Source organism: Struthio camelus, chromosome 2 (assembly GCF_040807025.1).
Source record: "Struthio camelus isolate bStrCam1 chromosome 2, bStrCam1.hap1, whole genome shotgun sequence".
NCBI classification, from domain to species: domain Eukaryota; kingdom Metazoa; phylum Chordata; class Aves; order Struthioniformes; family Struthionidae; genus Struthio; species Struthio camelus.
This window is the reverse complement of record NC_090943.1, coordinates 14,018,656-14,033,032: the sequence shown is the minus strand read 5'-3', so window position 1 is coordinate 14,033,032 and position 14,377 is coordinate 14,018,656. Positions and strand designations below refer to the sequence as shown.

General features: G+C 41.2%; 1 protein-coding gene and 1 long non-coding RNA gene across 4 annotated transcripts in view; one reads left to right on the top strand and one right to left on the bottom strand.

The window, feature by feature from the left end:
* Positions 1-7,819, bottom strand: part of PFKP (phosphofructokinase, platelet) — a 46,494-nt gene extending 38,675 nt beyond the window's left edge. Inside the window, exon 1 of one of the 2 annotated variants that reach the window (XM_068934332.1) lies at positions 7,344-7,819. In XM_068934332.1, the coding sequence (XP_068790433.1) occupies positions 7,344-7,428 (85 nt within the window). In that variant the 5' untranslated portion in view covers positions 7,429-7,819. The remainder of the gene's footprint in view (positions 1-7,343) is intronic. The other variant, XM_068934331.1, reaches the window with a different exon arrangement.
* A 53-nt stretch (positions 7,820-7,872) lies between these two features.
* LOC138066278 (uncharacterized) overlaps positions 7,873-14,377 on the top strand; it is a 46,133-nt gene continuing 39,628 nt past the window's right edge. The window contains exon 1 of one of the 2 annotated variants that reach the window (XR_011139541.1): positions 7,873-7,931. This is a non-coding gene — a long non-coding RNA (uncharacterized lncRNA). Of the gene's footprint in view, positions 7,942-14,377 lie in introns of both variants that reach the window. The other variant, XR_011139542.1, reaches the window with a different exon arrangement.

Here is a 14,377-nt window from a genome sequence, read left to right as displayed (position 1 = left end):
AGCCTGAGCACATCAACTGAAAAGGGATGGTGAAAATGTGACAGCCCAAAATACTGGGCAGCTGTTCCCTAAATCTAAATTCAATAGCAAAGTAGATCAGCTCTGCTGTCAATGTAGGTATGATATATTCACCAGTTTGCTAGACAAAAAGGGTAAAAAGGTAAGCCGACAACAGGATAGGTCCATATTGCTTATTGTGAAGAACCCTACAATATCTATCATCACTGGAAAAAATACTGAGCTAAAAGAAAAAAAAAAAAAAAAACACAACACCACACACACCACCACCACTTACCTGAATAGAGGAATCATTGGGGCTGCAAATACCAATGAGACTGAAATTTTTTCAAAGATTTATTACTTAGAAAAATACCAAAAAGTCACTGAGCTCGTTGAATACAAAATTAAAAAAAAATAATGCTGCCAAATATGAAAATCACACCAACTGCTTTGTTGTTTGTATAGATGTTACTTAGCCTTACAACTGAAGATGCCTGCACTGATGAAATATAAAATCATGAGTAGCTGTGTTTCCACATCAATTCTGTACTAGGAAATAACGCCAAGAGCAATATTAACATTTCTATCATCATTTTCAGTTGATACTTCATCTACACTAATATATCATATTTCCCACAGTTCAAATGACAGAATCATGTTAAACAATCTGGAAGTTATGTGTAACTTATGCAAGTGCGTATCTCAGCTAGTCGGCCTTGCTGCAGACCATAAAAACGTTCTCAAAAGCCAAGACAGCTACGGTTATAGCTTTAGACCACGATCTGGATGATGTCAAGGATGAGCACAGAATCTACTCTGAGAGACCATACTGAAAAGAAGGTTTGCTAAATCTAAAATTTTAAGAGATCTACTACATAGAGCAAAGGTATCTCCTCCGTGAAACAGCCTTCAAAAAAATAAAATAATCACACAAGAAGTCTTGATGCTTAAGCCAACAGGGTGATAGTCCTCTGAAAAGCAGAGACCGAGCACCATAACCAAACAACAAAGAAAATACCTCTAACTTCATAAAAATTAACACGATCACAGCACTGGCACTTTCTGCAAACTGAGAAGACAGACAACCACAGGTTATTCCTTCAATGGAAGCCCACAACATACTTCTAATAATGCACAGTAGTAATTATTTGCTTTTTTGTGGTTTTTTTTTTCCTGTTTGATGATACAAAAAACTTTTGTTATTATCCATTTGACTGTAAAATTCTAGAAGACTATGAGAAAGCTGACCCTCTTCAGGAAAGAGGTTCACCCTCACTGGGTGAGGATTATTCAGAACTGCCCTTTAAGAACCTTCAGAGCCCGTTCTTGGAGCTCAACTTTCTCACCTCTTTTGTCCTAGCTCCCTCTCAGTAGTCAAACATTTTACATAGCTAATAAACATTCACCAATAAAGACTCTGGTGTCCCTTTCATCAGCAGTCTCTGTATTACAAATATCCGAGTAAAATAAGGAGAAGTTGGCTCCAACCCGAACAAGCTAAAGCAGAACAGTTTTGTCAGTCGAAAGAAATATTTATTAAAATAGGAAGACATTAAAAATAAACATCAGTACCTACTGAAGACACATGCTTGTCTTTCATCAGTTTCTTGCTCAAATTTCTGCTTTATTGGTTTTGTATTCCAGCTTTATCTTTAGCATGTATCTCTTAACTAGTGTATTTTAAAGAAGTGTAATTGTTCTGTCCTCGTTCTAAATTCTCCATCTCTATCATATCTGTTACCCGTAGATTAACCCACAAATGTTGATTAGGTTTAACTTTTTGACTTCTAAAACTGAGCAAGATACAAGCTTTTATTTCTCAAAATGGCAAATTACTCCTTCTTTCCATGAGAATATATTTACAGGAACACATTCATATACTTTCCTAGTGAACACTTTCTACTTCCCATGTGCCTTATATGACAAATTGGTGAGACTCACAACTTACCTGTTGCAAGAAAAGGTAAAAACCTAGGGGAAAAATAAAAAAAAAAAAAATAACACAGTGCTTTCGGGCTCATTCCTTTCTCAATACCACCACTGGAACTTTGCAAGCTTGCATTACCTAGATTTTAATATTCTTTAGTGATGTATATTTTACCTCTTTACATACGAGGACTTGGATGTCTGTGGACAAGGCTTACATTTCAGGAGGGCTGAGGATTGAAGGATGTTATAAGTCTGATATCTACAAAAATATAACTAAAACATTGACACTTTGAATGTGGCTTTTACACACTGGATATTTAAATCTGAATATACTGCACTGCTTACAATGCATTCAGATATGCAAACACAGAGAACATTGCGAAGTCGCTGCATAACCTGTGGAACAAAACGCTGCTCTACTTCATTATCTGCAGCCTCTTACAATAGTATTTGTGAATTACCACATCTGTGAAATGCAATTATATGCTTATTACCAAAAAATAGATGAACCCAGTCAATCATGGATTTAGTCCTGAATAACACATAGAGAACTGATAAACATATAGGATTAGAGCAGCTTTAAAAGTAAACCATGGGTAAAACCAATAATTCTTAAAACATAAGAATTATTTGAAATCTTTCTCAATTACCACTTGCATTCGCATTAAGCCCTTTGAAAAAGGCTAAAAGACTTATTTTGTTCTTTTGAACTCAGTGAAGATTAAGCAATCCGCAGCTACTTAGATGGCTTTACATAATGCCTGAAATTAATTTCTGAGTTGATAGTATACTATCAACTTCTTCTTGACATTGTCCATTCAATTGTCTTTGGAAGTAATCATTTTCATATTAGGGTTACAAACAGTACTACAGAAATCTTTAATTCATTTAAAAGTCACTCCTTTTCCCACCAATGGCTTAATGGCTTTAGACATATGTCTAAGTGCTGCCCTGAGTAGGGATACAGACCTAAATAAAAAGACTATACAACAAAATACACAAACTAAGGAAAACGTATTAACATAGCCAAACAGAAAGATTTTACTACAGGATAAGGAACAAATATAAGTACGTATTTTATACATAAATATACAGTCACAAACACAATCATATTTGCTGAAAAAGCCAGTATTACCTTTTTTTCCCTCTTTGCTAAAGTTTCAAAAATTCCATATGACTATCATCAAAGTACATCATTGTTAACATAGAAACTCCACACTTGGAAGGACAAGTCTGGGAAGTTTGTAATGCTTTAGACTTAAAAGATATGCAGCTCTTTACTTTCACAATCATGACATTCAAGAACTGTGTAATCCAGAAGGCTATTGCCTTTGTTTAGCACCGTTTCAAAACTCAACATTTGCTTTTCTACACAAATTTGGGGGGGGGGGGTAAGAAGGGGGAGAACCCTCACCTTTATATACCTACTTAGGAGCTCTTCAGGATAGGAGTTTAAAAGCAAACAAAAAACCAATACATACAAAGAGAGAGTTATATAGGCCCAGGAAAAGTATCAAGTTTTCCTAAGTATATGTTTGACTCACTCCTACTGTAAAAATCTACACTTAAAATAGACATAAGCATTTCCTATGCGTGACAGCGAATAAGAGGTGGACATCTTATTTGAATAGGATATGTGTCTTAGGATGCCAAAAACGAATTAACCTACCAGTTTTCACACCAGAATTAGGATCAGCATTACTATGTAATCCATGCTTCCCTCCCTCACGCCATCTTCCATAACCCCAATTCTTACAGGCTATCTCAATATTATGTGATCACACTCAAATATAATAATCCTGAGCCAAAGTAGCCACGAACTCCTCATTTCTAAACAGCACAGAATTGCCTTCTGCAGGAAGTTTTCAGATGATATTGCTCCTGCTGCTGAGCCATACCCACCACAATCCTAGAATAAGCAACCTGTTTGGAGGCCATACTAATGCATCAGTGAACCACGGCTGGGAAAACAGCCTGTGGCAGCCACTGCCGACTAGCATAAAGTACAACCAATGTACTTCGTGACCTGGAGCAGATCATAGTCAATGAGTCACAGAAAGTGAAGACAGGAACGTGACTTAAAAACCCAACTTAGTCCACTTTCCTGAGCTGCAACCCCTATAATTGAGAAATAATCCAGAATCTAGACTAACCTGTAAACTTTGACAATAAATTGTTAAAGTTTCTTTTGCCTCTCCAGGTATTTGGGAGTAAGGCATAATGTACTTGTTTTAGTCCTCTATTTAACAGCTGGCTAGCCAAAGTGATGAATTGACACATTTAGTACCATATATATTTTAATGTACAAAATACCCATCTCTTCCATGCAAAACAGATCCCCCATAAATTATTTAACTTGACCAAATGAAACAATGTATCTACATCTAAAATAGGGCAACTAAATCATGACAATTCTAATAAGACATTATACTCCTCAATATTTGATAACCTGTTAAAAGAGACAGTAATAATTATATTAAAAGGTTGCAAGGAAATATCACGAATGTGGGCAAGTAATTTTAAACTTCAACATCTGCTATAAATGGAGACTTGTGTATTTTACATAAGGCTACTTCCAATTTATTCAAATGTACAAAAGCAGCAGAAGTAGTAACTTTTATTTCAAAGCAATGACCACAATGCTTCATTTTGGACTAAGATTTTACAGCCCACTCGTCTACATCAAGGCATCTACTGAAATAAGCATGTTCATTGTAATACTAATGGGTGTCCCTACAGTTTCCTGCTGAGCTTGGTTTGTATTATAAATATTGTAAAGATTTCTATCTAATAAATATAAGTTGGAGCAAACAGGTGACTGAAACTCCTGAAGTAGACAAAAAGTACTAATTCAAAAGCGTTATAGAGCTTTGTCTGACCTACAGTTTTCTCGAATACATGTTTTCAAACATTTTGCAGTATTAATTGTGTGTTTCCTTCTGCTTATAGTTCACTACTTCACTTCTCTCAGACATTTGTCCTACACAGAGCAAATGACCTTGGGAGGGCATGACTCATTTTGTCCCTTGTTCCAATCCTCAGCAGGCAGAGTAGAGGTTGTGTATTTTACACTTCGGTACTGTTCTCAAGATAGTGAGGGTTATGAACCTCAGCTGTGTTGTGTCATTCAGTCAAAAAGATCGCCAAGTTCTAAAATTGCATTCTGTCTTTTTCTTCTAAGTTAAGAAAACAATGCTGCCTACAAAATGCTTGGAAGACATCCAGTTCACTTTGTTTAGTCTTTGTGACGGCCTCACTGCTCAGACAGGAACTTTAAAAAACTAACTTTTTACCCCCCAATGAAATGCACAACTGCAGTCAGACAATCAAGCTTTCATACTACCCTTGGATTCCGGAAGTCCTTTAAACACCTTAATTGACATAGTGGCAAGCGCAGATTTAATACTTTATGAGAAGAGATACATCTGCTGCTGCTCTGACGTTACATAATCTCCAGCCACGTGGAAGCTCAGCCCCTCCCTGAACACGCTACTGCTGCTTGGGGCGATGCCCTGTCACACTCTGCAATTAAAATGGCGATTTGGAGACTAGACCACTAAAACAGAGATGCCTTGATCCACAGGCCCTCCTAGAATGACTTAGCAGTGGAAGTGATCAGTCTGAAGAGCAAACTGTGGATAAGACTTGCTAAAACGCAACCAAACTGAAGAGTGAAAGAGAAAGCAACCTAAGGCAACCAGCTTTCTTTTTTCCTGAACGGTTAACGTTTTTCTCACTGATAGAGAGTGCCAAATTCCTTCCACTCCTGATTAGGAAAGGCTTCAGATAATCCCAGGTAAAACGAGGGGGCACCCCGTTATTCCTGCGGGGTAAGAGAGGGAGGGAGGATGCTTCCTCCAGCCCAGATGACGCAAAGAGGCGGAATCTGCAGCGACTGGCAGCGGATCACGTACACACCGGAGGAGGGGAGGGAGCATGGAGACACTGGTCCATGCAAACTAGTACCTCATGTATGCGCAGGAAAAGTGAGTGGAGAAGGGATTTCCTCCCTTTACCTACATACACGTTGGAAAAATCAGACAGAACACCTAAACTGCAAAAATGGGTTAGTCCCTGTACATTCTGATGGAGAAAGAAGGGAAAACTGGTCATTACACTACCGAATCCACATAAAAAGGGAAGAGAGACATTATTCCTCTCTATCCTCTTCACTCCACAAACGCAAATATTACTTTTATTTACTTTAGGCCAAAGTACTTTCGAGGCACACTCCAGCAAAAATAAAATAAAATCGTAATTTTGAAGACGCTAAAAACAATAATTATAGCCTTGCATATTAACGAAACAACTCTGCTGGCAGAAAACAGATTGAGAATCCTCTTAAGATATGAAGCACGGCACGTTTAAAATTTTAACTATTAAACTTCAAACTCCTAATAAACACGAGGTTTTCTAGTACAAAAGGGGAAATGAACATGTGGGAAAGCGTGCTTTAATGACGGAGGGATACTGCGATCTAGCCCCTTTTCTTTCTGTTCCCTCTTTACGTCCATAGGTCTTTTGTTCCTCCTGTTCCTGTGGCTAGGACTCCCTCTATACTTAGCAATTTAAGGAGGTGAAACACGTTTCCAACATACTCCTGCTGGGCTGGAGAGTAAACTACCATCTGAGCTTTCTAAATCACGTGTAGGAACGTACAAGTGCTTCTGGTGCCAAAATGAAGTGAAAAGCAGACGAGACGAGACGGGCACTGGCGTAGCCCCAGCAGCACAGCCAGCCTCCCACCCTTCGTGCAATGCAGCACGACCTCCTCCCCCGCACACATCAACCAGCCGCTCTCCCTCCTCACTCCCCTCCACTCCCTGAGAGTGGAAGACGCTCTGGTTGTAAGAGTTAGTGAAGCGTTTCTATCCTCTCCCCTGCCGAAGGCAGGCTCAGAGCTGATCACACGTTGGAAAATGTGATGAGAGAGGGAGAGAAGTGGAAGGATGGGAGCACGTTTGCGGCTCAGGCCGCGCAAAAACGAGTTCAAGTGCTCGCAAGAAAACTCAGCTCGAAAACCAGCAGGGCAGCAGGAACCCGAGGACCACGGCACGCCATCCAGCCTCCTCCGCGTCCCACTCCGAGACCTCTTTCTCTCTGCCGCCTCAACTGTGCCCCTACCGGAGCGGCTTCTCGCAGACACCCCAGGGGCAGCCCATGCCCTGCTACACCCGCTGACTCTTTCCTCTGCCTCCCACACTGGCGCACGCCTCCCGCATAGCCACCCTGCCTGCCTGCCAGGCCCTTCGCACTCTCCCTCCCTCACCCCATCCCCCAAGGAGCTCCTCACCCTCGCCCTCCCTGTCAACTGCCCCCATTCCCCACCGTGTCCGCAGCTTCCCCCGCCTCCGCGCCCCTCTGCCTTCTCCCTGTGCTCCCCCCTCCCCGGTCCGCATGGCGTGAGCGGCTACCTTGGGCATCGCCGCCGCTGGTCAGGACCCCGATGGCTTTGCCGGTGCCCGAGAGGTTCTCGAAGAACTTCGGCTGGTGATCCATGGTGCCGCGGGGGAGGCGCCGGGCGCGCCGGCAGGCTAGGGGCGAGACGGAGCGAGGCCGCCGAGGGAGCCCCTGGCCGCGGGGCTCTGCCCTGCCGCTCGAGCGTATAAACTCTGCCCTATCAAATATTTGGCTTCCGTGAGGGGGTGTATATTTATATATATTTCTATATCGAAACAGAGGGGGCGAAAAGCCCGGGAACAAAAAGGTGGGGGGAAGGAGGGAGAAGAGAGAGCAAGCGCGCAAGAGATGCCGCTCTCACATCCCAGCCCAACCACCCGCCTCTCCCCCCCGCGCTTGCCGCTGCCGCTTCCTCCCGCCGCTCCCTCTGACAGCGCCGCACGGCGCGGCCCCACACCGCCCCCTCACCCCCTTCTTCCCCCACCCCCTCAGGAGCGGCGGTTGACGGGCGGGCCAAGGGGCCAATGAGCGGGCGAGCTGCCTCCTCGCGCCGCGGCCGTTACGCCGGGGCGGAGCCGTTGCGGTGTAGTTACGTTACGAGGGTACTCGCAGGTGGGGGCGGGGGGGAGGCGGTGGCGCGAGGGCGAGGGAGCGGCGGAATGCGGGGGGGCGGGGCCCCCAGGTGGGGGCGGGGCGGGAGGCGCCCTTCCCGCAGCGTGTGGCGGCCGCGCTGAGGCGGGAGGGGGGTGATGCGGGGAACATGGCGGGCGCCTTGGCAGGGCGGGCGGCGGAGGAGGAGGAGGAGGGGGAGGCGAGGCGGGTGCGCCATCGGCCGGGGTTAGCTCATCCCCTCTGCGGCAGAGCCTGAGCTCTGAGTACCGCTCTGTCTCCGTGTGGCGTTTGGAGCCGAGGGAGAGGGCTGGGCGGGAGCCTCTGCCTTGGGCGCCGCCGGCCGCTGCGGCGGGGGCTCGCACGTTACAGCCACCAGCCTCTGCGCGGTTTAACAACCCAGCTGCCTGGCCCGGGTCGTGTGAGCCCTTCCCCCTCTCCGCGGGTGAATCCTGCAAGCTTGGCAGGCGTCTGGCAGGGCTTGATCCCACCCGTCCCTGCTGGAGGCTCGAATAGGAAATCTCTCTTCAGTGTTTCCACTTACTTTACTCCCCTGTTCTTCTAATACGGTTTGGCCTTCGTTTTTATGCTCACATGTTGCTTCAGAGATGCTCAGTGAGTGATGAAAACAGCTCGTGTTGTGAATGGAGCAGAAGCAAAGAGTTAATGTTATCAGCACAGGGCAGAGTTTAGGTCCGTGTCTGCCTTGCTGGGCAGTAAAACCCAAAAGAGCTAAAGCTCCTTTTGTTCTCTTTTGGCCTTTGCTATCCCTTCTCTGGTATGTCTCGTCACTGTGACATCTGGAAGCCATAGCTGACGTTCAGGCCGTGTTTTGCTGCACGTGTAGAAAAAGGAAGTTATTCCTTTTAAGTATTTACAGCTTAGAGACAAAGGTTGAGTCTGAGGACACAGTAGAGGTAAAACAGCTGAGATCCTTGTGCCCCTCTTTGCCTCCTTCCCTTCTGTTCTCGTTCTGTTGTGCGCTGATGCTCTTTGTTGGGGAACACTGATATAGTAATGCTATCTTAAACTCACATTGTTATAATGCTCCCCTACTATAATACTGTTGATAATGCATATAGTTACAGAAGCAGCTTAGCACCCTCGTCTTCTTAATTTAACGCAATATGTTATCGCATGCGCAGTTCTTTGTACTTAGCATAAGTAAAAAGTATTTACAGAATCAGGGACCAAGTTACTTGCCCAAAATTATAAAGCAAGTCAGGGAAAGAGTCAGGAAGAGAAGCAAAATGCTGACTCTGGTTTTATACTTTAATTGCTGTCATAATTATTGTTTTTATTCAACATCTGCATCACATCTTAGACTTAATTCACATTCTAAAAGTACATGTTCTCATCTTGTCAACTTTCACACAGACACATGCAGAAGCACAGTCATTTGAGTAGTTAAGTCAAAATTAGTCATAGATAACTGTTGGAAGAAACCCTACCAGCAAAGAGAAATCTACACTTATTATGTGGGCAACTCATATTTGCAAAACTGCTTACAGGCTAAAATCAGCGTGCATCATTTCACACCAGAAAAGGAAAAATTTCAAAGTGTTTGCCTACCCCATTCCATGAACACCTTGTCCATGTAAGTAGCTGCAATACTGATTCTACATGGAGCTTACTGCTTTCTTTACTGATATCTGAAGAGAGCTCTAGCTCAGATCTTATAAGTAAGGTGAACTTTTATTACAGAAATATATACACCCCCCCACCTAAAATTGTCTCATGTATGTCTCATATATTCTGATTTGAATCAGAGTCACGTTAGTTTCTTAAAGAGTAGCTCTACAGCTGAATTAAGGTCTCTGAATGATTCAAGGCTTACAAACGCAGTAGGAAGACCTTGGGCTGGTATTAACTATCATGACTCCTTGAGGGTAATAAACCAATGCAAATTTCTCATCTGAGTGACTCTTTGAGGAAGCTTGACATTGATTGTTTGTTTTGGTGTGGATACTTGGCCCTAATTTAGAATTAGATTATTTTGTTTGTTTATTAAGTGCATTTAAACCATTTACAGTTTCTCTGGAAGTAGACTTGTCCCTCTTGCTTCCAAAGATACCCTTGGTGATAAGGAGCTATTATTTTCTGAAAGGCTTTCCCCCTCCCCCCCCCCCCCGATTGCCTTATAGTACATAATGAACTCTGTCCTTATAAACTATGTCTTTTTTTTCCTTTTCTAACTGGAAAACTGTCTATGATTTTGCTGTTTACATCATTTATTTTAGCTACTCCTTGTTCTTTAGCAGAGCTCTCAAGAAAGAATTGTTTTTTGTCTGTGTCAGGTCATTAGAACAGAGGTGGGAGGGAGAGGAAAGGATGTGGAACTGTTTGTTCCTGAGGCTCTCTTAATGTACTTACAGCTATTCCAGAAATACAATTGCCTATAATCTTAAAAGGAGTGAATTCTTGGCTTAAATACTGAAGATTGTAAGGGGAAACAATCTTATTTAACCTTATGGGTTATATTTGCAATGCAATTAGGTACATGTGTGTAAATCATACTGACACTAAGAGAATAGGCTCTTCTGAGATACATAAACCGATAACTAAAGAAACTGCATGTCTGAATAAAACCTCAGGAGTTAATTTGCACACTACATTAGGTGCTCTAATCATCTTCCTACTTAAGTATTTAATAGGATCAGTTTACATGGGGTGAGGACAAGACAGGTGGGTTTTGACTCTTCCCTGATATTGACTGTGGCAGTTGCTCTAGTGCGTCCTTTTCCCCTTGCCTATTCCCCATGCCATCTAGATCAAGGCCCGTGCTTAACTTCTGCCACTACCTAAGAAATCCTAATTGTCCGTTAAAAATTCTCTGTATTGCTCAACTTACTGTGCCAGTTTCCGTAAACGTGCTTTGAACACGTTTTTGAACTACAGAGCAGTTCATTATTATGGATGTAATATCACAAATGCATCCCATACTTCGTTTGACACAGTTTTCCACTGAAATTAGATTAACCTAGGAAGAACAAGCCATTTGCAAAAAGGGCAACGTTATTACATGGGTAACCGAGCTGAAAAATGGCTTTCAAATGGATTTCCAGCTTATATGGATTAACTTTAGTACCTAAAAGTTGAAACTCAAACTGAAGTTATTTTCTATTGCTAGAGCTCTCTCTCAATTGTGGACTTGTGCATCTAGTAGTACGTGAGATCACAATACATGTTTTTCTGAGGCATTTTTAGGATCTGTCTTTTCTACCCAGCGATCAGTTTTTAGTGAGACTTATGAATCATAAAGACGATTAACTTTGGCATATTAAACTTTTAGATATTATTAAAAAACCAACAGGAAACAGAATGAGATGGAAGGATTTGTAGAAGTTATGGCATTTTAAATTGAATCAGGGTAGTCATGAAATACACAAGTTAGCATGAAATGGTCAAGGAAGGAAAAACTCATCAGGATGTTATTTCTGGGCAGATGTTGACAGACATTTCTGCTAAGGAGCTGATAACTTTCTTCCATTAATACTACAAAATTCCCTGGCCCTACGTGTACCTTTGTGCTACTTAGTTTCTCTCTTTCTTATTTTGTTTCACCCTTCTATTTCATCTAATCTGTGTATACTCTATCGTGCAGGAATTGGATTCAACGGATTATTTATTTGTTTCTCTCTCATATAATAACAGTCATAATGGCAGTGATGTCCACGAGGCTTTCTTTTGTAAGCCTATGGCATAACTGAGAGGAAGTGTAGAACTAGTCTGGAACTAGAACTGGTAGGGAGGAGAAAGAGAAAAATCTGCAAGAGATTTGAAGATGGGAAGGAACTTGCTATTAGGGGTGGATGAGTAAGGAATGGAGATGAGGGCAGAGAAAACTGACACAGATTTGAGAAAGGGACATGATTGTATCCAGAATAGTGAGGTCTTTTACTATTTATTTAAATAAACAAGATTTTCTAGTGCATTTTTCATGTCCGACTCATGCTGATTTTTTTAAGGAGGAAACAGCAATTGAAGCAACCTTGGAGAGAAATTTACTTAAAACTCCAACAGATGCAGAGATTATGAAACAGGTGATCAATATATTAACCTGTTACTGCCCAGTAATCATATAAAATGAATCAAATCATTTTCACTATCCAGATAGGTAATGTCTTGAATTACTGTAGTATCAACTTTTGATTGAGACGAGATCTGTATGACTAGTCTATGAACTTGCCCGTTTTACACAGGGACAAAAATACTTAGTAACATATAATACTAGATTTAAACCAGTTAAACTGCCCAAATCAGCACAAGAAGTGAGAGAGGAAAAAATATCAACTAGAAAAGGCTGTTATGTTGTTTTCAGTGAGGGAAGATAATATAAAAAGTCACTTTATTCCTCATGAAAGGAATTATTTCTTGAACATCAGCTAGAACGTTTTCTTAAATGTCAAATGACTGGTGCTTTGAATTTGCAGTACCTCATTCTTCAATTAAGAGTTTAAGTACCAATCTAAGGCATTAATGAAATTCCTGCTAAAATCAAATGGCAAGGGTTTTTAATGGTAGTTGAATTAGGCCTTGTATAAAAGAAAAGCACAAGCCAAATCCCTAAGTTTAGCTAACTGTAATTCTTCTTTGTAAGAAAAAGACAAAATGAAGAGGCAGTATTTTTCTGGAAATTATTTCCCCTATAATACTTTTGCTTATCTCAGGGTCTAAGTGCAAACCATGATAAAGCCCTAGCAAATTAATTCCTAGTGAAAATATTTTAAATAGGAATGTTGTTATATAATTTCAAAGCCCAGAAGTATTATTCAGCACTTAGTAGGTTTGAAGCTTTCAGGTTTTTAAGGAAACTGTTCTATTAATAGTTACATGGAAACTATGTCGATGTGGTCTTCGGGTTTGAGAATTATTTCTTCTGCTATAAAATGACGTACATTTTCGTGAATGATATGTGCGAAAGATTTCTAATTTGTGGTCAACTGGTTCGTTATGTGATATTGTTTTTTTTTCTCCTGCTTCCAAATGCGAAATTCACTGTTCAGTGCTACCACTGAACAAATGATTTGAACATGCTATATATTTCTTGGTTATCTAACTTTCAAACTTTGATTCTTGAAAAAACATGGTTCTAAGCCCCTTAAATACATCTTTCAGAGTTTTGACATGACCCATCAGTAACCCTGGAGTCCACTTTTTAATTTACAAGTATGTTTTTCTTGTGTAATTTTGTAGCAAAATTGATGACTGAGCTGAGCACCTCCCAAAAATATTGCAGATCAAAGAAGAGTTGTGTTATTGTGAAAGATAGGTTGTGTCAGATATGCTAGGCTTAGAATGATTGAGCCATGCTAGTCACACATGTATCATAATTGCTCAGAGGCTTAAAAAAACTCGGGAAAAAAACTACCTAAGCCACTTCATTAAAAGGAAACAATGTGTTAATTGAAGAGTTATTGAATCATACAATTAACTAAATTATTTCTTCTTGTTTGGGGGAGGAAAATATGTAAGTCTTTCTTTCTCACCTAGAGGACTTCCACAGTGAGCCATCATTTGGCGCCACAGGATAATGTATAAGCTTTCAGTACTACAAGACATGAAATGTATGTGTCTGGTTGGGAGACGGGTGTATATGTCTATGCGTATATGTCTATAGTTTGCACTAAAAGGATAAAAACTACACTAATTTATGCTATTCTCAGAGTGCTGTACTTCTGCAGCTTTCTCTTAAGCAGTACAAATGATCTCTAGATATCTGGGAGAATTCTTACCGTTTATGTAATATGCAGTATGTGTAGATGTATTTTATTACTCCGTGTAAAAAATATACGAACAAACCCTAGAACAGAGAAATTTCTTGTAGATTAGTGCCCTCACTGCTTGATTATTAGAGGATATTGACTTTTGCACAGTACTTCTGGATTAGTGAATCCTTGTAACAGCTTCAGCAGAAGAGGTGGAATATCTTCATCCAAAAAGTGTCCTCCTGACTGATAGGGCAGATTGTGGAGGAAAGCTTCAACGTACTTGGGCAAAAGAGGGAACTGATCTCAAGGGTTTCACTTTCTGGCTTGTGCTATATTTGTTAGGCTATTTTATATAACAGGTGAGCACTGTGAAATGTTGTGTGGAGGTCACTTCTGTTGAAGAGTGACTATTAAGAGTTCTCTGAAAAATTTATTATATTACATTACTCAAGAGAGTTTGGTTGGAATAACGCTTAGTCCGTTGTTTCCAACAGGGCTTGAATGCAAGAGGCATCAAGTTAAGTGCTTATGTGGACTGGGGCCAGAATGGATAATTTGGCCTGAAGCTGTCTGTGTCTGATTTCTTCCCCTAATAGACTTGATGGAAATAACTGCAAGGAAAAAAAAGTCCTGAAAGAAGTAAGAGAGAGAGGAACTACAAGATTTGTATAACTTAGGGTAGCTTAAGGAAAGAGTAGCCTCCTCCTCTGTTTTATGACCTTGGGGTT